This window comes from Dipodomys merriami, unplaced genomic scaffold, assembly GCF_024711535.1.
Source record: "Dipodomys merriami isolate MVZ:Mamm:240054 unplaced genomic scaffold, mDipMer1.0.p SCAF_10, whole genome shotgun sequence".
Lineage (NCBI taxonomy): Eukaryota > Metazoa > Chordata > Mammalia > Rodentia > Heteromyidae > Dipodomys > Dipodomys merriami.
The window spans coordinates 39,502,349-39,530,031 of record NW_027202271.1 but is presented as its reverse complement, the minus strand read 5'-3'; the positions used below and the strand labels follow the sequence as shown (position 1 = coordinate 39,530,031).

Here is a 27,683-nt window from a genome sequence, read left to right as displayed (position 1 = left end):
TAAGTCAACAGCTTGCATTTGAAAACTCTATCTCTGCATTTAACATAGGTGTCTTTGTTGAGTTTTTTGTGTGCAAAATAACATAATCAAAGATACCTGGTATATAAAGGTGGAACAAACAAGTTGATTTAAAAAAATCAACTAGATATAACAGTTTCTGTTTTTCTACAGATCAAAATGTGGATGCTATCAAGACTATCAAATGATAAAACATTTTAATATATTTATATGTATCTTTTCAATAGGTTAAATTTTTTATAATTGTTTAGTTTGAAAAAAAGGATATGTTGGGGCTGGGAAGGTGGCTCAGTGGTAGAGCGCTTGCCTTGCATGCCTGAGGTCCTGGGTTCGATTCCTCAGCACCACATAAGAAAAAAGAAAAAAGCCAGAAGTGGCGCTGTGGCTCAAGTGGTAGCGTGCTAGCCTTGAGCTGAAGAGCTGAGGGACAGCGCCCAGGCCCAGAGTTCAGGCCCCACGACCGGACTCCCCACCCCCAAAAAAAGGATATGTTCAATTTTGTTTTAGAAATCGTCTTACTTTATCATTCAATTAAAGGCTTCAAAGAATAATAATTTGGGTAAAATGAAAAAATACTTTAGACATAGAATGCACTATGCAGGTCTTTCAGAGCCTTAGTTTTATAAATGAAGGGAATTATGATGTAAGTGCATCATGGATTGTTGTAAAGATTGCCTTTCTAAACATTACAGGATGCAATAGGAGAAACCCTAGGTCTCCTTGGCTCAGGCCGAAATTTTCTTAATAGAGACCCGGAAACACAACAAATCAAAGAAAGGTTGGACAAATGGGATTGCATAAAGTTGCAGAGCTTCTGCATGGCAAAGGAAATAGCTAGCAAGATCAATAGAAAGCCCATGGATTGGGAGATCATCTTCACTAGCCATACAATGGACAAGGGTCTCATATCTAAAATATACTTGGAACTCAAAAAATTAAATCCCCCAACAACAAATCCTCAAAGAAACAACTGCCCAATAAATAAGTGGGCGAAAGACTTAAAGAGAAACTTCTCTGAAGAAGAAAGAAGGATGGCCAATAGACACATGAAGAAATGCTCAACCTCCCTAGCCATAAAAGAAATGCAAATCAAAACAACATTGAGATACCACCTCACTACAGTTAGAATGGCAAAAATCAAGAACTCTAACAACAACAGATGCTGGAGGAGATGTGGACAGAAGGGAACCTTACTTCATTGTTGATGGGAATGTAAACTTGTTCAACCACTTTGGAAAGCAGTATGGAGGTTTCCCCTATGACCCAGCAATCCCACTTTTGGGCATTTACCCAAATGTTTACAAACAAGACCACACTAAAGCTACCAGCACCACTATGTTTATTGCAGCATTATTTACCATAGGTAAGATATGGAACCAACCCAGATGTCCTTCAGTAGATGAATGGATCAAGAAAATGTGGTATATATACACAATGGAATTCTATGCCTCCATCAGAAAGAATGACATTGCTTCATTTGTTAGGAAATGGAAAAACTTGGAAAAAATTATATTAAGTGAAGTAAGCCAGGCCCAAAGAAACATAGGTCCCATGGTTTCCCTTATTTGCAATATCTAGTATATGTATGAGTCAAGCAGAAAAGGTCAGATAATGTGATGTTAGGAAAATAAACTCTTAGATATGTATTTTAATGTTTTTTTCTTTCATGCATGTGTTTCTAACACATAAGATTATTTCTTTGTTGCTTTGTATGTCCCTCCCCCACAGTATAACCTCTGCTTTCACTATATTTGATGTTAGTATAACTTGTGGAGAAGATGGGGAAAAACAAGTCGTTTAAGGATACAGGTGGAGACCTGTTGCAACAATGAGAAGTACAAGTTGTCATGTCAAAAACGAGCTTTACAACGTCGGTGGGGGGGGGATTGAGATTGGGGGGGGTGGCTGGGAAGGGATGTGAAGGGTAAACAAAGGAGGAGGCTGCAATGCTTGTAAGAAATGTATGCATTATCCTGCCCATGTAATTGTAACCCCTCTGTACAGTATGTTCACAAATAAAATTTTACAAAAAAGTGGTAAAAAAAAGATTGCCTTTCTAGTTGTATCAAAAAGATAGTGAAATGTGAGTTTTTTTAGTATAAAAGGGGAAGAAACGAGTTTATTATTATCCATGAAGTTAGAAATTATCCATAGAAGAAAGCAAAAACTATTAGTAGCTAGTGATATTTTGCATATCAAGACTGCAAGACATCATATGAAAATTACTATTAAAAAATTATTCTCATCTGCTTCAAATTTCCTAAGGATGAATCAAGAGTACAGTGCTGGGTCTGTAGGGAAGTGGTCTGAAAAGCAGTAGAATGAGGCATTCTGGGTCTTCACTAGAACTGGCTTCAGGCAAAGGTTCAAACCACATGATTCTCCAATATGAAGATTTTGTGTTTCAGCTCAGAGAAGAAAAAAAATGTCTCTTTAATGTATGCCGATCTAAAGTTTAAATATTAAAAATGAATCCAAATAGAAGAGCAAGCAAACACTAAACCATTTGTCTGTGAAACTTGTTTGTGATTTTGAAATTTGGTTTAACATAATGATGCATATGGGTTGTAAGAGTTTGTTTTCTGCGTAAAAATCTCTGCATAAACACAATATTGCATTGGCTTTCAGTCTTAAAACGGATTAGGAAAACAAAGCCAAAGGAGTTCGTATCATTTCGTCTACAAAGAAATCATTATTGAAATGTAGGATAGAAAGTTGAAAGCTACTACTTTAGGAATGGGCATGTAGGAAAGAAAAAGGAAGCTGTCCATGGCTACAGGACAATGCCTGCATAGGATTTGGATAGAGAAAAGAGGAGTTTGGAAATCTATGCCATGGAATACCTGTATGTAATGCCAGTAGAAAAGCTAACAACCTAGACAAATAACAGCTTTGGATTCCCCCTGTGGCCAGACGTATTCTGCATTGAGCCATTCTTAGTGAAGGGAACTGCAAAGCTGCAAGAACTCCTAAAAGCAACAGGAATATAACTGGACATAAAGCAAGAACTAGATGTTAGAGTTAGTGGCCTAAGAATCATTAATGAAGTTTCCTGAAAGTTCATCTTCCTCTAACTATTAATATATTGAAAAAGAATTATTTCATTTTTTTCCTCCCAAATAATAGCATGGAATGGCTTGTTTGGTCCTTTAAATAACAACAACAATAACAAATTGTCACCTCACTCCAGTAGTTAAAATTCATTGATGAACAAATGTACTTGGGTAGCAAGTATATTTTTTATATAGTACATGGATGAAGTATACTTTTTATGAGAATATAGTACATGGGTGAATACTAGAACTGAAGATGGAAGAGCAGAATGTCTCAGAAATATAAATATCTGTTATTATACCTTTATGATTAGTATATACTTATTTAGCATGAAAAGAGATCAGTAAGAACAAGTAGATTTTCACAATGGCTAGTACAAATATTTTTTTCACCAGAGAAAGCTAAATCAATGGGTGGTTGCAAGCATCATTCAAGGTAATAAGTAGAAATAAGTATGAATGCATTTAAAGTTCATTCAATAATAGTTCATTACTGGTTAATATTGTTAATAAAACTATCAATATAAAATGTATTACTTAAAGACTTTGTTCTTCATATAAGTTTTTGATCAGAGATGACAAATAATGTGTGTGGGGAAACACTTTCTAGACAAAGTAATGAAATATTCAAAGGTAAATCCACATATTTTTAAAATAATTATTTGAAATTAAATAGGTTGAACTTCTTAAAACAGCCTGAAAATTAAACAAACATCAAACTCTAATTTTTAATCTGTTTCTGCATTCTGACAGACTTTCCCACTAACTAGAAATTCACTATATAGTACATTTCTCCCCCCTAATTACAGTTTATAGTTTGGTTAACTTGGAACTGCTGAGAAATCCTCAAATCTACTTGTACTTATCCACATTATGTACCTACACTTATAAAGGCAGTGTGTAATTTTTTTCCTTGTCTAGTATAGTTTTTCGATAAATAATAATTATATATTTTAAAATTATATGATGTTACAAGACAGCTTAATGGCAATTTTGAGGTACATTTTCAGTGAAATTAAAATTCTGTAGGAAATTAGTCTTTGAGATAGCAAACACATAAGTGATTATTCAGTATATATAGTGCTTTGGCTAGAACCAAATTTAGTTTGGACTCAAACCTTGAATTATATTGTTATGTGTAAATGAACAATTTTGATCAGTAATCAATATAGCATATTCTCTCATTGCCTTAGTGAGAGTCTTTATTATCATATAAACTCTCAAATCACTAGACCTAGAAAACCAATTCAGAAGTACAACAACATGTCTATGAAAGAATCACATATTGGCATTCATTGAAAAGTCATTACTTTGTCTTATGATTATTATAGAAATGAAAAAAGAAAATAAAAAGCAATTTGATACAGTCAATGTATAATCATTGTAAAATTACCCACATGAAAATAAAATAGCAAGAGACTCTGACTACAAAAAAGTGATATTAATGTTAAACCTACTGATGGGTTCCTTAAACAGAAAAATTACAGTCAAAGAACTTTGACAGCAAGTGCTTTTTTTCTTCTTGCAACATCATTATAGATTTTTTTTTTTTTACAAAACAACAATCTGCTGTCTATTTGCAGGTGATCACAGAAATCAACCAATTGGACTCATCTATTTGTGCTGAAAGTATAACTATGCTCCTTTTTCTAAGAAGTCACTTTTTCCCCATATAATCTATGTTCTGCTCAAGATTTGTTCTGGTCCTTTAAAAACATTTTTTTTTACCTCTTTAAGTCCTTGGTCCTTTAGCAAATGTCAAGGTCTATATAGGCTATGTTTTGATAAGTAATTTAATATGCAAAATGCTTTGAATGACTTGAATGACTCTCCTGGTATGTATAAAAAAAACTGTTAAACAGGTCAAAATAGAAATCTCATGATGTATGGTAATACGTCACTGGATTTTCATCAATATACCCAACACTATGTGTCTGTATATAAAAAGTATTTCAAAGGGCTTCCCATATTGTATTACTTAGCAGCAGATACAGAATAAGTAAAGCATGGAGGAAAAAAATTCAACATTTTAATGAAAGTGACCAGAACAAATTTTTAGCAGCAAAGCGTTTACATCAATTTAAGTGCTATGAATTAGTTGCATTGAGCAAGTTTGGGGTTGAGGTAGATAGTACAATATTTAAAAAGCAGTCACTTTATAAGACCATTGCTATATTCAACCTTAAATCAGAAGCACCACTTAGAATGAACATCATGTGGATAATTTTAAATCTAACACTAAGAGCAAAAATAAAATAACTCATAGGCTGTTGACTCTCTATATTTAGATTTTCTCAGTGTAATTTTGTTTGGTAATGAGATTTTTACCTTCATTAGTAAAAGCTTCTTGTAAGCTATAAAAATATTAACAAAAATAAATATATTAATAAAAATAAAAATATTAAAAGTGATAGTTGTCACCATGCAATTGAAATTGAAATTGAATAGTGACAAATGTAATTATTTTTCTTAGCATTTATGAGGCAAATAAATGAGAAAAAATAGTTGTGTTTTACTTTATCCTACAATATTCACGATATTTGTTATCAGTGTTAATTGAGATGTCTATTTTTAATTTAGTTTTGATTTTAATATTGTCAACCGTGCTTATTAAAAAAACACCTAACATGCATAATATATCTGATGACGCACATTTATTTTGAAAAAAACTCCTAATGAGCATAAAAGCTAAAACATACCATATAGAATTGGGAATTCATTTTGTTAGACATTATACAGATTTTTTACTCTTGTATTTTGTCTTTTTTTGACCTTGTATAATAGCTACCATTTATATTTGATCTAGACTCCTTGAGGCAATTATTCTCCCAGTTTTTATTATTTGTAGCACACTTCTACTGATTAGTTAATATACCTGCGGCTCCATTTGTACAGACAAGAGAACCTAGACTATGTCTTAAAGAGTTTTCTGCTAAAAATACTATCTTGTTCCTATAAATTCTGTGGTTTGTACAATGAATACTCTTCAGCATTGTTTTTGTGACTTGTTTGGGTTACATAAATCAAAATATATTTTGTTGTTTGTTTTAAACTATGCTGCCCTTCTCTAATGTGACTTTCTGCTGAAAATTACATGAAACTATTGTGGCTTTCTGAGTTCTTGATGATATACAGTTTCTGAGTATTTAAACTCCTCAGTTGACTAAATGATCACAAGCATAACTCAGTTTTCCAGGAGTGAAATTTAACAATAAATAATCAATAAAGCATCAAGGCCACTTATTTTCTAATACACACTATTGGTTCTAACAAGAATTCTAAAAGTCACCTCTTAAACATCCCCTTTTTCTTGTCAATTTGGGAAAGGTCTGTTGCAAATTCTTCCAATATTTTTGTTTTAAAGATTCTCTTTCAGGTTTCTATCCCATTTCACTGTACAAACAACTAAGTGTTCACAATTATGTAATGAAGGAACAATGGCATAAATTAAAGTATTTTATCCTAGCTTGATTTGCATATTTATTTTAAATTGCCTACTTGTGACAAATCATTGCATTTCAACTTCTAATTATTCTCTCTTTTTGTTCCTTGTCAGTTAATTTTGACCAAGTAAAATTTTAGCAAAAACATGTATTTTAAAGAAATTCTGTTACATTCTTTATAATGTAAATGTTTAAAACCCAAATTGAATTTTCAAGGTTACTTGCTGTCTTTGAACGTCTTAGTTGGTACTATTCTTTTTTATTCCCATAGTCATTCATCATGTATTTGTTTAGTTACTGTTATATGTCAGGCACTGTTCTATTCCTTTCTTTCAATGGAACTATCTTGTCATTTTTTTTTCTGTGAGCCAAAATAATATTAGTAACTGTCATACTGTTGTTGCTTTCCATGTGACTCTGTTCTCTAAATTCCATCTTTGCAATCCTCATATGGAACTTGTATAAAACAAATACTTATTTCCACATTCCCAGATAGTGAAGACTTGTGGATAGACTTCCCAAAAAATTTTCATGGAAACTTTCATTATCCCTTTTCATGCTTATTAGTTCTTAGCAGGGAGACATTTGGCAACAATAAACATGACTAGCCTGAGGATTTATTATATTATTACACTTGAGTTTCATTCATTTGACAAATGCATTTCACATTTGACCATACCCATTTATTTTTGCACCACATTAGCTAGTGTAAGAAATTGGTTTGAAAGCAACAATAACAATAACTGAAAAGTTTTTAAAAAGTCAAAATAAAACACTTCATTTTAAAAAGAAAATGGTCATGAAGGAAAGGGGTAAGAAGTAATAAATATCACTACAGTTAGAAACATGATGATTTAATCTATTATCAATAGAGCATGCATGTATGCTATCCTCATAAATGTTAATTTTATTTTTTAAATAAATGTAGCTGACATATGTACAACTAGTTCTCTCATATATACAGACAAAAAATTGTCCCCTGCATGTCAGTTGTTGTTAAAGCTAACTACTGTTTTAAATCTGTAAACATTTTTCTGTACTTACTAATAACTGTTGTATTTAACTGTGTCTAAAATCATGGTTGTTTCATTAAAATGTCTCAGATCTTTGAAATGGACAGTATCACTTTATTAAAGGACATTAAATCAACAACTATTTATTACGTGACTCTACCAGCCATGTTAATGTGCCCTTAGTGTGACTGCAATTAATATATATTGTTCAGTTTTAATCACTAGAATATTTTAAGGATAGAATGGTTAAGGTTTGTTTATTAAAGTTATATATACATATATACATACATATAAATGGATATATATATGTATGTATACACATATATATTTGAAGTCCTTGACCAATAATTTCAGACTAAGAAAAATAATACTTAATAGTTTAAACAATTATATAATACAGTCGTAAAGTTCACATTCCACATTGTTAGAGATTAAGTTTTGTTAACCAAAGCCAATATAATAATCCAACAAGATTTTGACATACATTTTTTTACTGCTGTATTCTATCAAATTGAATACTTCAGATAAAGAGGAGGCAACCCAGTTATTATTTGTCTTGACTACAATCTTTTGTGTTTTTTAATCTCAAGAAAAATATGATTTTTACAGTGGATTGAAGTTTCCACTTTTTTTTTTGGTGCTGGTCCTGGGGCTTAAATACACAGTCTGGGAGCAGTTTCTGAGCTATTTTGCTCAAGCCTTAGGCCTCTACCGTCAGTTGAGTCATACCTCCACTTTTGGTTGTCGTTATTATTATTATTATCATTATCATTATTTTAGTTAATTGGAGCTAAGAGTTTTATGGAAATAAGAATCTCATGAACTTTCCTGGCCCAGCTGACTTCGAACCATGATCCTCAGATATTAGCCCCCTGAGTAGCTAGGATTATAGGCATGAGCCACTGAATGCTGACTTACTGGATCCTGGCTGAAGTTTTAATTTTTATTGGAAAATATAGAAGTTAATTTTGACTTCTATAATGTGGGAGAATTAAAATTGTATTTTGAATTACAATAATCATAGCAAATATTAAGCGATTGTTTTTGTAGAAGATTTTGAAGATAGGCTGCCTCTTGCAAATGTGCCATGTAATTAAAATATTGTAGTATATACATATATGCATATAATGCACATATACCCATATAGTTATGTGAATATATATCACAATCTATTGTTAAAACCATAATTTTTATTAATTAAATCTGCTCAAAGAATACTCTGTGTATTGCTCATATGTTCTTTTTTTTTTTTTTTTGGTCCGGTTGTGGGGCCTGAACTCTGGGCCTGAGCACTGTCCCTCAGCTCTTTAGCTCAAGGCTAGTGCCCTACCACTTGAGCCACAGCGCCACTTCTGGCTTTTTCTTTTTGCTTATGTGGTGTTGAGGAATCGAACCCAGGGCCTCAGGCATGCAAGGCAAGCGCTCTACCACTGAGCCAACTTCCCAGCCCCTGCTCATATGTTCTTATTATCCATTTAATCTTCAATTCTGTGCCAATGTCATTTCACTCACATAAATTCACTGACAATATCATGACAAAGGGATAGGAGGAACCCCAGTTTGTCTAAATGGAGACTTCCATTTTACATTCATTGTTGTTTTCAGTGCTCTTACAATTTTGCAAAAAGTAGATCACAACTCTTAGTTTAAACCTGAGAAAAACTGAGCAATGACATATTATTATGACATGAATTATTTGCCCTAAGCCAAGAAAAAAAATAACACATTTAAAATTTGGCATAATGTTGAGCCTAGACATGCATGCTTCTCATCCTGGCTATTCAGGAGGTGGAGGAGAGGAAAGAAGGTAGAGATCTTTGATACCACCTAAGTCAAACTCATCAAGACTCTCTTAACACAGTAACAATGAAAAAGCTGGAGTGAAAAAAAAAATGGTAGAGCACTTGACCCACAAACTTGAAGCTTTGTGTTCAGTTTGCAGTTCTGCGAGGAAAAAAAATGTTTGCGGCTTTGCATGACTAGAAATTTTCTTATAGAAAACAATAACTTATTTAATACAGTCTTACATAAAAGCTTGGTCTCTAAAAGTAAAAATGAATACAAGGTATCAATTTTAAAGGCCCCACCCCCTCCAAAAAAAACAGAAGAGAAAATATTTCTAAATTTCCTTTCATGTATCTCTCCTTTCTCCTCTCTCTTCCTCTCTCTCCTTTCTCCTCTCTCTTCCTCTCTCTTATAGTCTTAAACACAATTTTTTTAATCTACTAATTATTTCATCTAAAGCCTTTCTAAAGCCAGGCACCGGTGGCTCATACTTGTAATCCTAGCTAACCAGGAGACTGAGATCCAAAAATCGCAGTTCAAAGCCAGCCTGGGCAGGAAAGTCTGTGAGACTCTTATCTCCAACTAGAAGTGCCCCTGTGGCTTAAAGTGGTAAGAGTGCTAGCTTTGAGAGTAAAAGCCCAGGAACAGCTCCTAGGCCCTGAGGGCAAGCACCACAACTGACCAAAAAAGCAAAACAAAATTTTAAAAATTCCAAAAAACCTTTATAAGCCAGGCACCAGTGGGTCACTCCTGTAATCCTAGCCACTCCTGGAATCAGCCTCTCTTAAAAGACTGAGAGATCTGAGGTTCACTGAAATCAGTCCAGGCAGACAAGTCCAAGAGGCTCTTATTTCCAATTGACTACCAAAAAGCCAGAAGTGAATCTATGGCTCCAGTGGTTGAGCATTAGCCTTGAGCAAAAAAGCTCAGAGAAAGCACCCTAACCCTGAGTTTAAGCCCCAGACTGACATCAAAAAATTAAAATAAATAACCAACTAATTAAATAAATAAGACATATCTTTCAATTACTTACCTCATTAGCTTTCTGTGTATCCCTCAGTGTATTGTAAAATTGTTGCTAGAAATTCTACAATTGTTCAATGAATAATAGTCGAATGGAATTAGCTCTCACATAAACAAACACATTAGAAATGTTAACAGCAGTGTCTTCTATGAGCATTGCAAATAGATATTGAACAATAGAGAATTCTACGTGCCACTTTCTTTAAGATAATTGAGGATACTGCATCAGAATTATATACCAATGTGGATTTTCGCAGGGCTCAGGTACAAGTAAAATATAGCATTAGTCTACTTTGAAAAGCATATAAGCATGAAAATGATTAAGTATAACATACTTACTTAAAGTGTAAAACATTTTTAATATTCAAGAGGAAATCATTTATTTGTAAATTTAAGTTATGGAATTTAAGGGACCAGTAGGAAATAGAGTTGTTCAAATAGTTTTTTTTTTTTTTGAAAAAAATAAGGGATATTTTAAGGATGATATATGCCTAAAGGAAGCAGGGAGAAAGCTTGTGGACTCATGGTCCATTAGCATAATAAAATTAGCTACAAATTCACATTCTTTTCTTTAAATAAGTTTAGGTTTTCTAATGAATATTCTATATAACTGTGAATCAGATTGAAATTTAAAAAAAAAACACAAAGCCATCTTCGTTTCATATATTCCCGTAAAGTCAAAACCTGACACTTAAGACACTTAAAGAGGATAATTATCTATTGTATTATCCTTTTCCCATTTCAATAGCCTATATATGCACAAAATATCATAAACTTTAATAATTACTTTCAGTATAACTTATTTATTAAATTACCTTATATTTATAAGTGTTACCTAGTTCTCTCATTTCTTTATAATTTATATTCAATTTCTAAGAAATTCACATTTAAGTCATTTTTCATTGTCATTATATGAAATGTGGAGTGCCTTTTCAATAGAAAATATTTTTATTTTTTCTTTGAACATACATTGGGACATTTACATGTCAATTACTAAGTATGGTAGAATACTATTGAACAAATATATTTCAGTAGATGTGTACAGTTTTTAGCTTTCTAAAATTCAACTTGATTTTATAAAAATACCAGCTATTTCTCACAAATGGTAAAATTTTTTGATTCTACAACCAGAAAACATTTAGAGAAAATATTCTATTTTCCTCCCTTACATTAATTATACTTCCCTGATGTAATTAGAATCCATTTAAACAATGTTTGAAGTCAGAGTCATTTAGACATATTCTTACAAAGAGGAAAAATTGTAGTTATGAACACAATTTTCATGAAACATCAGAAGCAATCACTTCTGTTACTTTTTTTAGTTGGGAAGTTATCATGTGAGAATTGTAGCTTTAGTTGTAAAATTATTTAATTGAAAGCTATATGCATTCTTTGATCTCTGTCATGTTTTATGGCTTCTCTCTGTTTTCATGAGTCTCATTTATACAAATATATATATATGCATACACACACACACACATATATATACATATCAATTCTTACTGCAATATTTCCCTAATGGACAAAGCATACTTAAATACTTAACTTCACAAAGATCATATGAGAAAAGGATATGAGAAAAGCATATGAGAAAAGGATTTTACATTTAAATTGAGTTTACTCCCAATTTTCTGTATTTAAGCCAAATTGCTTTTGATCTCCTAAATTTACATAGGAGTTGCAACTGGTTTAACAAACATCACAGACAAGCTGGTGCAGAGGGAAATACATATGATGTGTTAGCGTGCCCAGTTTGTAAATATTATATATATGTGTTCTTTTTTTTGGGGGGGGGGTCTGGTTGTGGGGCCTGAACTCTGGGCCTGGGAGCTGTCCCTCAGCTCTTCAGCTCAAGGCTAGCATTCTACCACTTGAGCCACAGCGCCACTTCCGGCTTTTTTCTTATGTGGGGCTGAGGAATCGAACCCAGGGCCTCGAGCATGCAAGGCAAGTGCTCTACCACTGAGCCACCTTCCCAGCCCTATATATTTTTACTGTGTTTATAGTTTCACTGAGCTTAAAAATGAAATTGGCACATTAGTAATATTTTACTTCTCTGGATGTCAGCATTCCCACGAGATCTATATTAAATTTTGCTAGTCATTCCTTACTTTATAGTATTCTTCAATTGGGGCATGCTTTAATGGGCTGGAAGTAACATTTAAAAAATCAACAAAATTAGCGATTAGCTGGGTCCTGGTGGTTCATACCTGTAATCCTAGCTACTCAGGAAGCTGAGATATGAGGATCACAGTTCGAAGTCACCCAGGCAGGAAAGTCCCGGTAGAAAATTCTTACCTCTGATTAATCACAGAAAAAGCCAGAAGTGGTATTGTGACTAAGTAGTAGAGTGCTAGCCTTAAGCAAATAAGAGCTCAAGGATAGCACCCAATATCAGAATTCAATCACCAGGACTGGCAAAACAAGCAACAATAAAAACTCCAAAATTAGTAATGATGGAACAATATGAATACTGTTTGACAATTCCATTCTGAGTGTTTGTGTGTGTGTGGGGGGGGGTTGCTGAGGGCATTTTACTTGCTATGAAGATATATGTTTTTTTTCTGTTTCATTCAGACACATTTTAGAACTTAATATACATCCAGCTGTAAATCTTTCTAAAGAAGAAAAAAATGAATGCATTTGACTGAAGTTATTTTTATATGTACACATAATTAACAATACACATGTACAAATTGTTAGTGTATATATTGCAATCATAAAGCACTTGAATAAATATAGGATATTTTGGAAGCAAATGCCAGGATTGATTTGCATAGCTTGGATATATGCAAACTTGTATCTCATGTCTGTGTTGTTTGAAAAACTTACTTAGAATGAAATTCTTATGTTTGGATAGATCATACTTTTTAATGCTTGTAAATACAAGGATTTGGGACATCAAATACTCTTATAAATTATGAAACTTATTATTGAATATATGTCAAATTTTCTAGCCCTCTAGCACACCCTGCCTTCCATTAGGGAGTAAAATAATATCAAGATACTCTGTCTTTTCTCTTTAATCCATCTAAAGGATGATGTTATCCTTCCTTCTTTCCTTTTCCTTTCCTTTATTTCCCTTCCCTTCCTTTTTTTCTCCTCTCCTTTCTTCCCTCCTCCTTCCTTGTCTGTCTGTCTTCCTTCCTTCCTTCCTTCCTTTCTTCCTTCTTTCCTTCCTTCCTCTCTCCCCCCTTTTTCATATTATACACGTGTATATATATATGTACTATATATACATACATATATTAAATTCCCTGATCTCCTGGAAAATGTTACTGAATTTCATCATAAGTGTGTTATTTCTAATGTATGACAGTCTTACTTTAACATCTGCAACCATTTATCAGTCTAAATATCATATACACAGTTTGGAAGGAAGTCCATAGAGAGTTAATAGAAATGGTTTTACTTGTGTTACAGAATACAATGTCTATTAGAAAACAAAATCATATGAGTACATGACTTAGGAGTGCAGAGTAGTGGTTTATATACTCATCTAGATTCTCTTAATGAAGTGGTTTGGGATGTGTTGAGAACATACAAATCTTTTTTTCCCCTAATGATTTGTAGCACACTTTAGACATACAATTGCTTCCTATTATCATGTATGATGTTTCAAAACATGTGGTGATTGGCTTTAAGCTCAGGGCTTTGCACCTATCAGACTGTGCCACCTAAGCTATGTCTCCAGCTCGCTTTGCTTTTAATAGGAGATAACAAAATATTCAGGCCACCCTTGACAATAATCCTCCTATTCATGCTTCCCATATAGCTGTAATGGCAAACAGAGACACCAGGCCTAGCATTTCTACTGTTTGATATGAGGCTTCATAAACTTTGTGCCTGGGCTGGCTTTGAGTCATGACCTTCATGATCTCTACCTCCCAAGTAGCTAGGGATATAGTCATGAGATGTGTGTTTCTTATAATAACTGAAGACACATATAATGATATTTAATTCTGAAATTATTGAACAAAAGTGGTAAGAACAAAAGTGGATATTTAGGTATCTATGCATATATAAGTAAGCATAGCTAGACATACAAGAAGATTCAGTGTACAGATAATTATTGCTTTGAAATTTTGAGTTTATATTACTCGAATATTCTCTTATACTTCAAAGGAACCCAGCAGACATTTTTTAAAAATCTACTTTTGTTTTAATTACCACTATGTTTCTCAATGTGTATAAAATATTGGGTACAACACCTGATAAAATTTTGTACTTTTGATAACACTGAAAATTATTCTGGTAATATATGAGAGGCAGTGTATCATGTCAAAACAGATTCAGATTTCTTTACTTTAACTGATCTTAAAGTGTTTAAATCATGTAGTCATTTTTAGACATCTTTGCTACTTACTAATTATTATTAGGAAATTACTAGGTAGCTTTGTAGTTATTAACTACAACTATTAACTATATATTAACTATTAACTATAACTAGTCATTCCAACTTTATTTTACATTACTTCAGTAGGTGGAACCTTTGGTCAAGACAAATTGCCCAATGTCTCACAAATATATATCCACATTTTATCAGGTACCATTTTTTACTTCTTTTTTACTTAAATCTTAATTGTACAAATGAGCAATGAGCTTTCAATAACTATCTCTTTAGTGAATTAATGATAAAACATCATGTTTTACTAAATTATGATTAGAAGAAAAAAGGCAATGTATTACTGGATTTGGAATGAAAGACAAAAGATTCTAGTTACATTTCTTTCCTAATGTGTGTGTGTGGAAGGCAGATTTGTTAAATTCTTGATCTATGTCTAGATTAACTGCTAAAAACAATCATAAACTCAAAAGATCAATATGATTTGTAAAGTTATTAATTTCTCCTGCAAAACTCATACTTTGAGTTATTAAGTGGGAAAGTAATTATGAATGCAAAAATCATTTAGTAATATAAACTCTTTTTCTTAAATATTACATAAATGAGGAAATTTCACTTAATTATTGATAGGAATAAAACCTTTTTCCATTGCTTTGTAAACCATGTGATATGTTAGAAAAAGATGGGAAGGGATGGGAAGGGGAAACAAAGGAGGAGGCAACAATGATTGATAAGAAATGTACTCATTATCTTGCCCATGTAATTGTAACTCCTCTATACGGTATTTTTACAATAAAAAAAAAATCTCAAAAAAAAAAAAAAGACCGGCTTATATTGGAGTTAGCGAGAACTAAAAGGAAAAAGACATCAACTTTAGGAAATTCTCTATGGAAAGATAGATGGTTGGTGCTCTAAAAATATGTTGGTTCTTGTTTTATTGACACAGAGAAAAGGAAGGCAATTCTGTTTGTGATTGTTTTAAAATATGCCTCAGGAACATAAAACATACAACAAAAATGAAAACAACATGTATTAGTATTTAAAGTTACAATATTCTAGATAATGTATCACAGACTCTCTATACTTATATTTTTACTCATTTCCTCCTCACTAATATCTATGAGATAAACATTATTATCATTCCCATTTTTTTGTGGAGATAATAAACTCATCCCTAGAGGTTAAATAATTTACACAAGGTCATAAAACCAATATGTGATGGTGGAACTGGGATTTTAAATTTGACTTTATCTGATTATAAAGAATACATGTTACAATATTATAGGAACATTTAAAGAGAAATATCTAGAAAAGTTCAAAGGCTCACAAGGAATTTTACAGCTGTATCTCATAAACTAGTCTCTAGTTTTGGCTTGTGAAGCAAAAAGAAATATTTTAGCTTTAACAAGGTGACAAGTTTTGAGAGAGAGAAACTAGAGGAAAAAGCTTTCAAAATTTCAAAGCTGTAAGTGGTTGGCCTACAGCCATGGGAGTCTAGGATCTCAAACCTTTGAAGGTTAAAAGATTTCTATACACTTATAGGATAAGCCCAGTATTTTAGAGGGAAGGTTTCTTACAAGTTGAACCAGTTAGCTGGCATGCTTTTTACTCAGCTGATCTACATTTGAATCAAACAACAACTTTACAATGTATGTATCCATTTTCTCAGTACATGGGTTTGAATTCATGGCCACTTATTCCCTACCCAGTTGCTCTGTCATTTGGAGCCATGCCTCCATCCAACTCTTGCTTGTACAGATGGAATCTAGCAAAATCTCCTGCCAGATCCTCCAGATCTCAGAAGCTGATATTGTACTTGTGAGCCACAAATGCCAGCCAAGGTATGTATATATATATATATATATATATATATATATATATATATATATATATATAATCATTTCTTTTTTAAAGTAATGAGTCATGATTCATGTCAGCTCATACTCTTTACCATTATATAATGCTATGTAAGTGACTACCATAATGTAGTAGTATTTTATGCATAATCATGTTGTTATATAAGAAAAACTATTTTTCTAAAGTGGTTTGTCTTAAATTGTCACAGTAAAATTTTAGAGATCAGTGGTATTTGCAATGAAGTTACTTAGTGATGACTAATTGAAATTACATATAGTGAGAATGGCATTTTAGTTTCTTAGAGAATTAACTAGAAATGAGCTTGTTTTCTTTTTGTGTTTTTTGTTTTGTGTTTTGTTTTGTTTTTGTTTTTTGTTGTTGTTTTTGTGGTTGTGGAGCTTGAACTCTAAGGCTGGGGCACTGCGCTGTCCCTGAGCTCTTCAGCTCAAGGAGAATGCTCTACTACTTAAGCCACAGCACCACTTTCGGTTGTCTGGTGGTTAATTGGATATAAGTTTCACGACTTTCCAGCCTGGAATTTTGAACCGCGAAACTCCTATCTCAGCCTCCAGAGTCGCTAGGATTACAGGCCTGGAACCACCGGCATCCGGTGAAACGAACTCTTTCTAATGATCTCATACACTTTAAACTACATGATTCAGTGTCATTTAAGTAGAAAATAAAACGTGTCTTTTACCAGATAGTTGTTGATTTATTGAGCTACTTATGTTGAAAACTCAACTTCACAGAGACTTTTCATTCACTTGTTTTGTGGTGTTGGGGGCCTTGTGCATGCTAAGCAAGCCCTTGTCTTTTGACTGATCAAAAGACAGTCTTTTATTTTTTGTTTCTGGCTTGTTAATTTTTACCTAAAATTCTTCAAAGTGACTAATGTGTTTATCACATGCAATACATAAAACAGATAACATTATTTATTAGTATGGCTAATACAAATTAATTGCTAATGGCATGGAATATATGCTGGGAAAATGTTAGGAAATGGAAAGACTTGGAAGTGAAGTGTATATAATAAACCATTATATCAATATTCCAAAAATTATACTAAACATAAATTTATGTAGTTAAGTAAACTTAAAATTAATTGTATTCTATAATCAAGTAAGTAAAACCTCAAGTATATCAAGATTTTTAAAGCCTAAGAAGTATTTAAGATAGATCGATTAAAATTAGTATCTAAAGAGCCAACTAAATTAATCATAGCAGAGTTGCACATAACAATGGATATAAATGCTTGTACTATAACATAACCCTAGTGCTCTGTGAATTGTATGGAAAGCATCTTATATTACTAAACTTTTCATATTCAATCAAAAAATTGATTTTGTACAGTGTAACTATAATGTCAGTGAATTGAATATTTTTCAACAGTAAGTAAATGATGATAAGAAGTGTCCATGTGCTGACTTTGAATGTCATTATAATTGAGAGATTCAACGAAATATATTTAGACACTTCTTACACTAATGTGCAGTAAGTTACTGGGAGATATTTCAAAATTCTAGAGTGGAAACGAAATGAAATTTTGAAGAAAATGTGATTTAATTCCCATAAATTGCTGAAAGATGCATTTTAAATGTTTATATTTAGTTTATAATTTGTAATGAAATTTCATAGAAGCATGTGTGTGTGTGTGTGTGTGTGTGTGTGTGTGTGTGTGTGTGTGTGTATGTCTATCCACACACAAAAGAAAACTTTTCTCTCCTTAAAGTAGTAGATGTATGTGGCAGGTTTATGAAAATGAAGTCACCATGGAGAAACAGAATGAAGCTGTCATCTTTCCAATGCAAGTAGCTTTTAAAATCATGATTTCTCAATGTGATATCACACTACCAAAAGTTCTACAAGATTTTGATATTTTTTCCTTGAAAGACAAATTTACCCCCAACATCCTTAATGACAAAAAAGCCAAACAATGCTAGCTTAATATCTAAACTCAACTTTAAAAACTTAACTTAAATATTCTTTTAGAAACAAATGATCAAAGAATTCAATATGATCCACAGGGTGAGGTGGGGGGAGGGGGGCAAGGGAGGAACATTGAATCGCAGAATATAATTAAATAAAAACTAATGCTGTTAATTTTAGAAATAATTTAATTTTCTCATATCAAAGAAGAAGACAATTAAAGAAAGAGAAAAAAATAGCTTTGAGAAGCTGAATCCACATTTTGGGGCAGGGCTGGTGGTTGGTATCCTACCCCCTATCTGCAAAAGAATGTCTGCTAGCATTGAGGTTCATCAATTCATTTGTGATTTCTAAATTAATTCTGAAGGAAACCACAACTTACTTGAAGATCCCGCTGAGTGTTTGTGTGCCTGACTTTTTTTCTCTCTTTTCACAGACAAAGCACTTCCACTGGTCATGGAAAAAAAGTCTAAATCCATGTCTTCTCTGCTTACAAGTCTTGCCTGGGAGCAATGGGAGAGAATGTATACAATCATGAAACAAAATATGGCATTTTCTGAATGCAGCTCACATTACCCCCAAATAAACAAACAGGCTCTGTCAAACAACCTTCTTCAAAATGATACCACAATCCTTTACTGCTGCCCAGGCAGAACAAATGCACTATGTCAAAGCATTTTTTGCAAATAAGAGCCGATTTTAAAATTGAGGTTTGCTATTTGAGTCCATACAACAAAAGAAAACATTTTAGTACTGTAATTTTGATGAAAATCAATCTTAAAAGCAGCTGGTGAAACTTTAAACAGCTTAGCATCACTTACTTACTGAGTATATTATTTAATTCTTCATTGAATGTTAGAAATGTCAGACTAGATTTTCTGTCATATTTATATTTACCACTTGTTAGTATTAGTCTTATTAACAAAATACCTTGAAATGCATTTTATTCCACATTTGTATACTCTAAAGTGACAGATGATCGCCACCTTTTCCTTATAACCATTGTCAGTCTAAAAATATTATACTGGAGGTCTAATTTGGAAATAATGTTAAATGCTTAGAAATTTAAGATATATTGTTTACGACATGGATTAAATAATTTATTTCATCTGAAATTATGTCTGTGCTTTCATCATTATCGTAGACAGAGCACAAAAGTCAAAAAAATCACTTCTTACCTACAAAATAATCTTGTTTTACAGAATGTCTAATATTATTATGTGAGGATTTATCAGAGTTCAGTTCTCAAGTGGGAGAAAATGTCATTATGGAAAGCAATGCTGCTTCTAAGTGATTGGGATTTAACCCAAACCACAGCATGCTTGAAATCCTGTGAAAAAACATTTCCCTAAATGTTTGATGTGAATAAAATTTAAATACAGCAAAGGAAAGACACAAGCTACCACTGTGGTTACAAAGCTATGTCCATGTGATGAGCTACAAAGACTCAAGGACCCAGAGCCTAAAAGGTAACCTATTTGAAATTCAGATATTTATTCTTTACATTTCTCTTCCCACCTCCTCCCTACTCTCCTACAAAGGAATGGATAAATTAATTTGTTTTCACCACAATTATTTATTATTTTAATGAGTGAAAAATAGATTCATTCTGAACATATAGAGTATTTGAACTATGAATACACAGTGAAATGGCCATATTAAGCTAATTATAATATGAATTGTATCAGTTCATACTTATTTATACTTTGTTGCCTGTTCTGAGGTTTGAACTGAGTATCTTATGCTACTACTCTGCGTTTATGCTTAGAGCAGGTACTCTACCACTTGAACCAGACCTGCAATCTGGCATTTGGATAGTGAAAAAGAGATAGAGCCTTAGGGTTTTCTGCCTTGGCTAACACGAAAGTAAAGTCCTTCATGTTAAGTGGCTAGGATTATAGGCTTGATGCTTGGCTATTTATCATTTTTAAATAAGTGTTGTTATCAATGAATTCAGAGAGAAACTTTAAAAAATGCGCGCGCACGTGTGTGTGTGTGTGTGTGTGTGTGTGTGTGTGTGTGTGTATGTGTGTGTGGTCCTAGGGCTTGAACTCAGGGTCTGAGTACTGTATTTGAGTTTTTGTGCTCAAAGCTAGTGCTTTACCACCTGAACCATAGCTCCACTTCAGGCTTTTGGGTTGGTTAATTAGATGTAAGGGTTTCATGGATTTTCCTGCCTAGGCTGGCTTCTGACAGTGATCCCCAGATCTCAACTTCCTGATTAGCTAGGATTATAGGCATAAGCCACTAGTGTCTAGTCATAATGATATTTTTTAAAATGGAATTTACCAAATGCTATAAGTGTACTGTCAAAATACACTATTAGAGAACTGTTTAAAATAAGATAAAAATTGGCTTCCAGTTTACAGGTGATTTTTATAAAAAACCTAACAGATTCTTCCTAAGTTTATGTGAATTGCCAAAATATTAAATATATTCCCATCAGAATGGTTCTTTCAATGTTAAGACATTAAAAATAAAGACAAGATTAAAGCAATGCTTCAATTTACATGAAACTAGACAAGTAATATGCACAATACTTAACTACATAGGAAATCCTATGCTCATTAAGGAAAGTATAATTATAGTCTTTAGAATTCAAGGAATGAGATTCATTCACTCCAAACTGATGGCATAATATCACTACACTTAGAAAATAGAAAGCCCATCCTTCCTTCCTCAAATAGGATGATAATTACGTATTTCCAGAGCATACTTCTATTGGTTCACTTGCTCCAACTAGGCACCATTTCTTTATCTCCACCACTTCACCAGATTTCCCAGTATGAGGGATCTATTAAGGGGTTGATCCATTGGCAAGGTCACAGTCCTCAGTATCCAATCAGTTCCTCAGAGCCTATCCTTTGGTAGCCAAGGCTACAACCCATGGGGCTTCTGGGACCCTATCAACTTTAGATCATAACATACATTCGACATTTTATAAATGGATGAATTCTATGTCTATCAGTTCATCTGGTATAGCCATACAGCATCACATTCATATTCTATTTCTGAAAATATTAGCTTTCAAGGTAGCATCATTCCTCTCATGTGGTTAATTGATAAAGAAAATATTATCTTGTCTTCTATATCATGGTGATGGGTGGAATATGAAGTGTCGTCCAACCAAATGGCCCATGTGTTGAATGGCTGCTCCCCAGCTGGTAGATCTAGTCTTTAGAAGTGCTTGGATAATGAAGGTACATACCAAATCAACAGATTAATCCACAGACAGATTCACGATTGATGGCATTATTAGAGTGGTGGAAAGTTTTGGAGAGACTAGTTGGATGAAGTGTTCCATTCAGGGCATGTATTTGGGGGCTGAATGGTTTTCCTGGGCCACTTCTTTCTCTGTGTTTCCTGACTACCATATATCAGGTTCACAGCTTTCCTTTGCAATCATCACAAGCCCAGGAACACTGGACCAAATGACCTCGGAATGAAGTCTTTGAAACAATGAGATGAAATAAATCTTTCTTGCTGTAATTTGTTTCTCTCAAGTACTTGCCACACTGCTTAAAAGTTGACAGACATAATCATACAAAAATGAACCATTGTTCCTTTGTATCATTGGACTCTAGTGACTCTGTGGACACCGAGGATATTAAAGTCCCTTTTGCAAAATCACATAGTATCTTCTTATATAGCACACAATCCTCTTTTCCATTTTAAATCATCTATACGTTACATATAACATCAAGTATAATGTAAAAGATGGTAAATAGTTTTTATATCATATTGTATGATATTACTGACAAGAAAAACTGTCTGCCAAATACACAATATGACATTTGGTTTCATTCCTTTCTCCTTCCCTCCCTCCCTCCCTCTCTTCCTTCCTTCCTTTCCTCACTTCCTTTCCCTTCTTCTTCCTTCCCATTCCCCTCTTTTCCCTCCCACTTTCCCTCTCTCTCTCTTCCTCCCCTTTCTTCCTTTATTTCTCCTACCCCTGCCTGGCAAGCTTAAGACTTCCAGTTCAACCACAAGTAATGAGAAAAAAGAAAAGTTTATAATGAAGATGATGATTTTTTTTTAATCTAGCGATCTCATAGACATTGTAACTATTGCAATCAATTGCTCATTTGTTTGTGGTGAAGTTGTTGCAAGAAATTCTACTGAACACTCTATCACATGAAAGCACAGAAATATGTTTATGTATCATGTACAGAACTTGACAATGTTAACAATATTATGATAGCTATTGTTTTATATGTTCTCAAATCTATTCCTAATAGCATATTATTTTAGAGTAAACTTCTACTTAGAAATTAGAGGCTTAGCCCCTCACCAATGGCTCATACTTGTAATTCTAGCTACTTGGGAGGCTGAGATCAGTCAGACCAAGCAGAAAAACCTCGATTAACCACCAGAAAACTGGAAGTGGCACTGTGGCTTGTTGATAGAGTGCTAGCCTTGCGTGAAAAAGCTCAAGGACAGTGCCCAGGCCCTGAATTCAAGCACCATCATGACTGTCAAAAAAAAAACAAAAACAAAGCAAAGCAAAACAAAACAAAACAAAAGAAGCTTACTGTAAAATGTTCAAGTGTCAAAATCTCAGAAGATATTTTCTGAATAACCTGAAATGAGACTGATGCGTTTGGGTAAATACATTTAGTTCAACCAGAGTACAACTGTCTGTATCCTTGACTTATATTCTGATATATTTTGAAATGCAATAAAAATGATAATCTGTTTCCATAATCATTTGAAATGGTTTAGCTTCCTGAATATCATATTCTTTTCTCTTTATTGTGCTTTAGTAAACAGTATTTTAATGGTATTCATATTTATCTTTGTGGTTAAGAACTTCATTGTCTTTAAATTGTTTCTGATATGAAGTCAGCTGAAAATCGACTTGTAGTTCTTCTGTAGGCCACTAACTCTTGTATATAGTTTACATTTAAATGATAATTTTTATTTCTAGAATTTACACTTTCTTCATTGGCAGATCCAGCTTTGTGCACTTTGATCATTTTTATTCCATGAAAATGTTGTCTTTTTGCTCAAGCCACTGGCTCACATCTATAATCTTTCCTTGCTACTCAGGAGACTGAGATCTGAGAATTGAGGTTTGAAGCTAGTTTGGGCAGGATAGAATGTGAGACTCAACTCCTATTCACCACCAAGAGTTGGAACTGGAGCTGTTTCTCAAGTGGTAAAGTTCCACCCTTGAATGAAATAGCTCAGGGACTCTGAGTTCAAACCCCAGAATGGACATAACATTTATCCTTTTATCATGGATATTCGTATATCCTTAAGCATCTTAAACCAGCAGAAATTGCAGTCATTTGTGTTCATTTTTCTCCTTTAGTTAGGATCTGGTCCCAGCTGGGAAAATACCCAAGCCCACTTTCTTGGAATAAATGGGGAAAATTGTACTTTTATTTTTTAACACCTTGCAAAATACTTTCTGTGAGGCTCCTGACATCTTATATTTCTTAGAATGGTGATCTCAAATTTACTTCTTAATATAAATATTTTTTTTTGATTTGACAATTTGGGAGGATATGGGGCTGTTTTCTGAAATTATAGTCTACATATTCTTCTCTCAAAACTTATAAAAACAATCCTTAAACAACTTCCCATCCAGACTGACATCATTTAAAAATGGTAGTACACTATTAGTTTTACATGTCAAATAAAATTAATGTTTTAAGCACAATTTTAAATTGTAAAGTTCTAGTATAAGTGAAGACATGGTATTATGATTTTAATGCATGATATTTGTTAAATTACCCAATAAAGATAGAGTTGTGATATTTCCATGGTTCAAACTAATATGGGTGTATTTTAAAGAGCTAGTTATTGAGCACTGATGCCTACAACATTTTTCAATAGCTTTAAACATATTTCTTACCACAAGTTGAACTCTTCTACCATTTAGTACATCTGGATCTAACTCAGGCAAGAAGTGATCGCTACACAATGAAAAAAGGAAATATTATAATGTAAATGTGAAGGAATATGAAAGAAATGTCCAAAGGAAACAAACTTGGAGTTAGGACTATGTATAGAGTGGAAACACTAGTTCTTTATAAATTAGGTTATACATAAGGTTAAACACAAATTCACATCTTTCCATAGTTATCCAAATTACATAAAATAACAATTTGGTACAATCCTCCCCCCCCCCCCGCTTTTATTAAGTACTGGTCCTGGGCCTTAAATACTGGGCCTGGGCACTGTCCTTGAGATTTTTGGCTCAAGGCTAATTCTCTCCCACTTGATCCACAGTGCCACTCCAGGCTTTTTTTTTTTTTTTAATTGTGAAAATACCATACAGAGGGGTTACAGTTACATGGGTAAGGTAATGAGTACATTTCTTATCAAGCATTGTTGCCTCCTCCTTTGTTTCCCCTTCCCATCCCTTCCCATCTTTTTTGATGCTTAATAGTAGATAAAGTCTCATGGACTTTCGCATATAGGCTGGCTTTGAAACTGTATCCTCAGAGCTCAGCCTCCAGAGTAGCTAGGATTATATGAGTGAGCCACCAGCACCAGCAATGCCACCTTCGTTTTGAAATATAACCAAAGGAAAAAAGCTGCAAGATGTAACAATTATGGTTAGTCAATAGGAGAAATCTTGAATATTTTGCTTCTGCATATATGTTGTCATTTCAGAAATACAAAGCTTCTTATTAAAAAATAGCTCTACGGTATTTATTGCATTTAATGACTGTAATGAGCTCCTATAGTGACAGTATAGTGACATTTTACTTCCTGCCTCCCACCCCCAGTCCTGGGGCTGTCCCTGAGCTTCTTTGTAATCCAGACTAGCACTCTACTACTTGAGCCTTAGCACCACATCTGGCCTTTTCTGAGAAGTTTACTGGAGCTAAGAGTCTCACAGACTTTTCTGCCCAGGTTGGCTTTGAACCTTAATCCTCAGATCTCAGCCTCTTGAGTAGTCTCCGGCCTCTGGCTGACATTTGACTTTTAAAAAACATCTGCCTTTTGAAAACAGTTTTTCTTAAAATATTAAAATCTATTCCTTAATATTTTATACTTTTTCCCCCTTTTTCCCCCCAGTCCTGGGGCTTGAACTCAGGGCCTAGGTGCTGTCTCTGACTGCTTTTGCTAGCACGCTACCACCTGAGCCACAGCACTACTTCTGGCTTTTTCTGTTTATGTGGTATTGAGGAATCGAACCCAGAGCTTCATGCATTCTATATCTCTATCACTAAGCATGTACTCTACTACTAAGCCACATACCCTGCCCTGCTATTATGTTTTCAATATAGAAATCACATGAACAAATGATTATTGTTCCATTAATTCAAATAAAGAATTCTTAGTAAGTGATGTTACTAAATGTTTGAGTATATCTAAAATTGATACTGAAAATATTTGTTCTTTTTTTATATTATGCTACATCTATACTTTTGGCTTTTTGCAGAAGACCCTATGGCTTAATATAGGTGGGTAGTGATGAACTCTACAATATTTATTTATAGTTCTAAAACTGCTCTTTGAATTTTAAGCAAAATTGCTAAGTACACACATAAAAATTGTATTTGCATTGACTTGAATACAAATAAAAACTATATATAAAAGTAAAAATTCTCACATACTTTGTTTCTATATTCCTTTTCACAATAAAACAGGATATAATTCAGACTATAAAAGATTTAATTCCATTATCATTTTTGCTTTCATATTAGTCCCATCTTTTAAGAGGATTTAAATTGATAAAATTCATCATATATAAATGGATTAATCTAGAATTTTAACTGTTAAATTTATAAATAATAAAAACTAAAATATAAAATATAACACATATATATACTTAGAAAAATTGTATAGTTATCATACTTTTACTTTATAAATCAGAATGGTTTGTATAGCTCATCTTTTCATTTTATGCATTACAGAATTGAGCTCTTCTCAAATATTTCATGGTGAAAATACAAAGAACAATTAAATTGATTCTATGAGAAAGGCCCTTTTATAACCTGGCAACGTGGTGTTTGCCTTTGGCTATAAAGTCTTGTTTGTTTTAGCACAATTAACCTAGGTTTCACTTTTCAAGATATGTTTACAATACAAAAATCTAATTTAAAGGAAATGACCTCACCATTTCATATTTCTGGAACTAGTTGTTCCATGAATCCCAACTTGTGTGTGAAGCCATTGGTATGTGTATTCTCTTCTCCGTTCTAATCTTTCATTTGCAGAGGTGTCCTTTTGAATTAAGTCTTCTTCCTTAGCTGGGGAAGCAGTATGGTATATCTGTTATTTGAAGAGAGCAAATCTTCACAGACAATTCCACTGAGGATAAAAATTTCATCCTATGAAACTGACTAAATCATAGTGACTAAATCGTCTGTAGGAAAAATATTGTCAATCACTTAAAATTACATTTTCTACTTGAGCTTAAACCCCCCAATTTGAAAAATGAAGGAAGTGATTCAATATATCTATCATTTAAGAATGCTAGGACTTTAGTTTTCAATTAGGAAATTTAGTTATTTTTATAGACAGTAGCATTATTCTAATATGAAAAGTATATATATATGTGTTATATAAGGTGTAGTTCATTACTAGTGTACATTAACTACATAAAATAATAAGTTTTTTTCTGTGTCACTGTTAAGTTCTCATGCATGCCTAACACATGGTAATCATATATGTCATATTTCAGGGAACATTGCTTATGATTCATTTCAATGACATGAAAGTATTACAAAGACATAGGTATGGAAAACATAGAAGATGGGAAAGTTAAATTATATATACACACACATATATAATTTTTAATGAAGGAAAAATGAAATTAAATCTTCAAAATATAAAGATTGATGATCAATAGAGACCCAGGTTAGAGATTTACCTATGCTTAATATATCGAATATACCCTTATGACAAGTGTACTTTAGTTAAAAATCATCTCTGCCTTTGTTTTTAAATAGTGGCATATTCTAGCAACAGTTACTTTTTATTTATTTTTTATTTTTTTTAAATTTAAAATTTTATTTTATTTTATTTGAGAACATACTGTACAGAGGGGTTACAATTACATGGGCAGGATAATGCATACATTTCTTACCAAGCATTGCAGCCTCATCCTTTGTTTACCCTTCACCTCCCTTCCCAGCCACCCCCCTTCCCCCCACACAATCATACCCCCTCCCCCCCCCACACCGACATTGTAAAGCTGGTTTTGACATGACATTTTGTACTTCTCATTGTTGCAACAGGTCCACCTGAATCCTTAAAC

General features: G+C 33.2%; 1 protein-coding gene across 5 annotated transcripts in view; it reads right to left on the bottom strand.

The window, feature by feature from the left end:
• Lrriq1 (leucine rich repeats and IQ motif containing 1) overlaps nt 1–27,683 on the bottom strand; it is a 149,605-nt gene that overhangs the window by 9,386 nt on the left and 112,536 nt on the right. For 3 of the 5 annotated variants that reach the window (XM_069989392.1, XM_069989370.1, XM_069989380.1), the window contains exons 24-26: nt 26,541–26,673; nt 24,324–24,384; nt 18,846–18,966 (exon numbers count right to left, since the gene is read on the bottom strand). In XM_069989392.1, coding sequence (XP_069845493.1) covers nt 18,846–18,966; nt 24,324–24,384; nt 26,541–26,673 — 315 coding nt within the window. Of the gene's footprint in view, nt 1–10,345; nt 10,440–18,845; nt 18,967–24,323; nt 24,385–26,540; nt 26,674–27,683 lie in introns of all 5 variants that reach the window. The other 2 variants (XM_069989389.1, XM_069989399.1) reach the window with 2 other exon arrangements.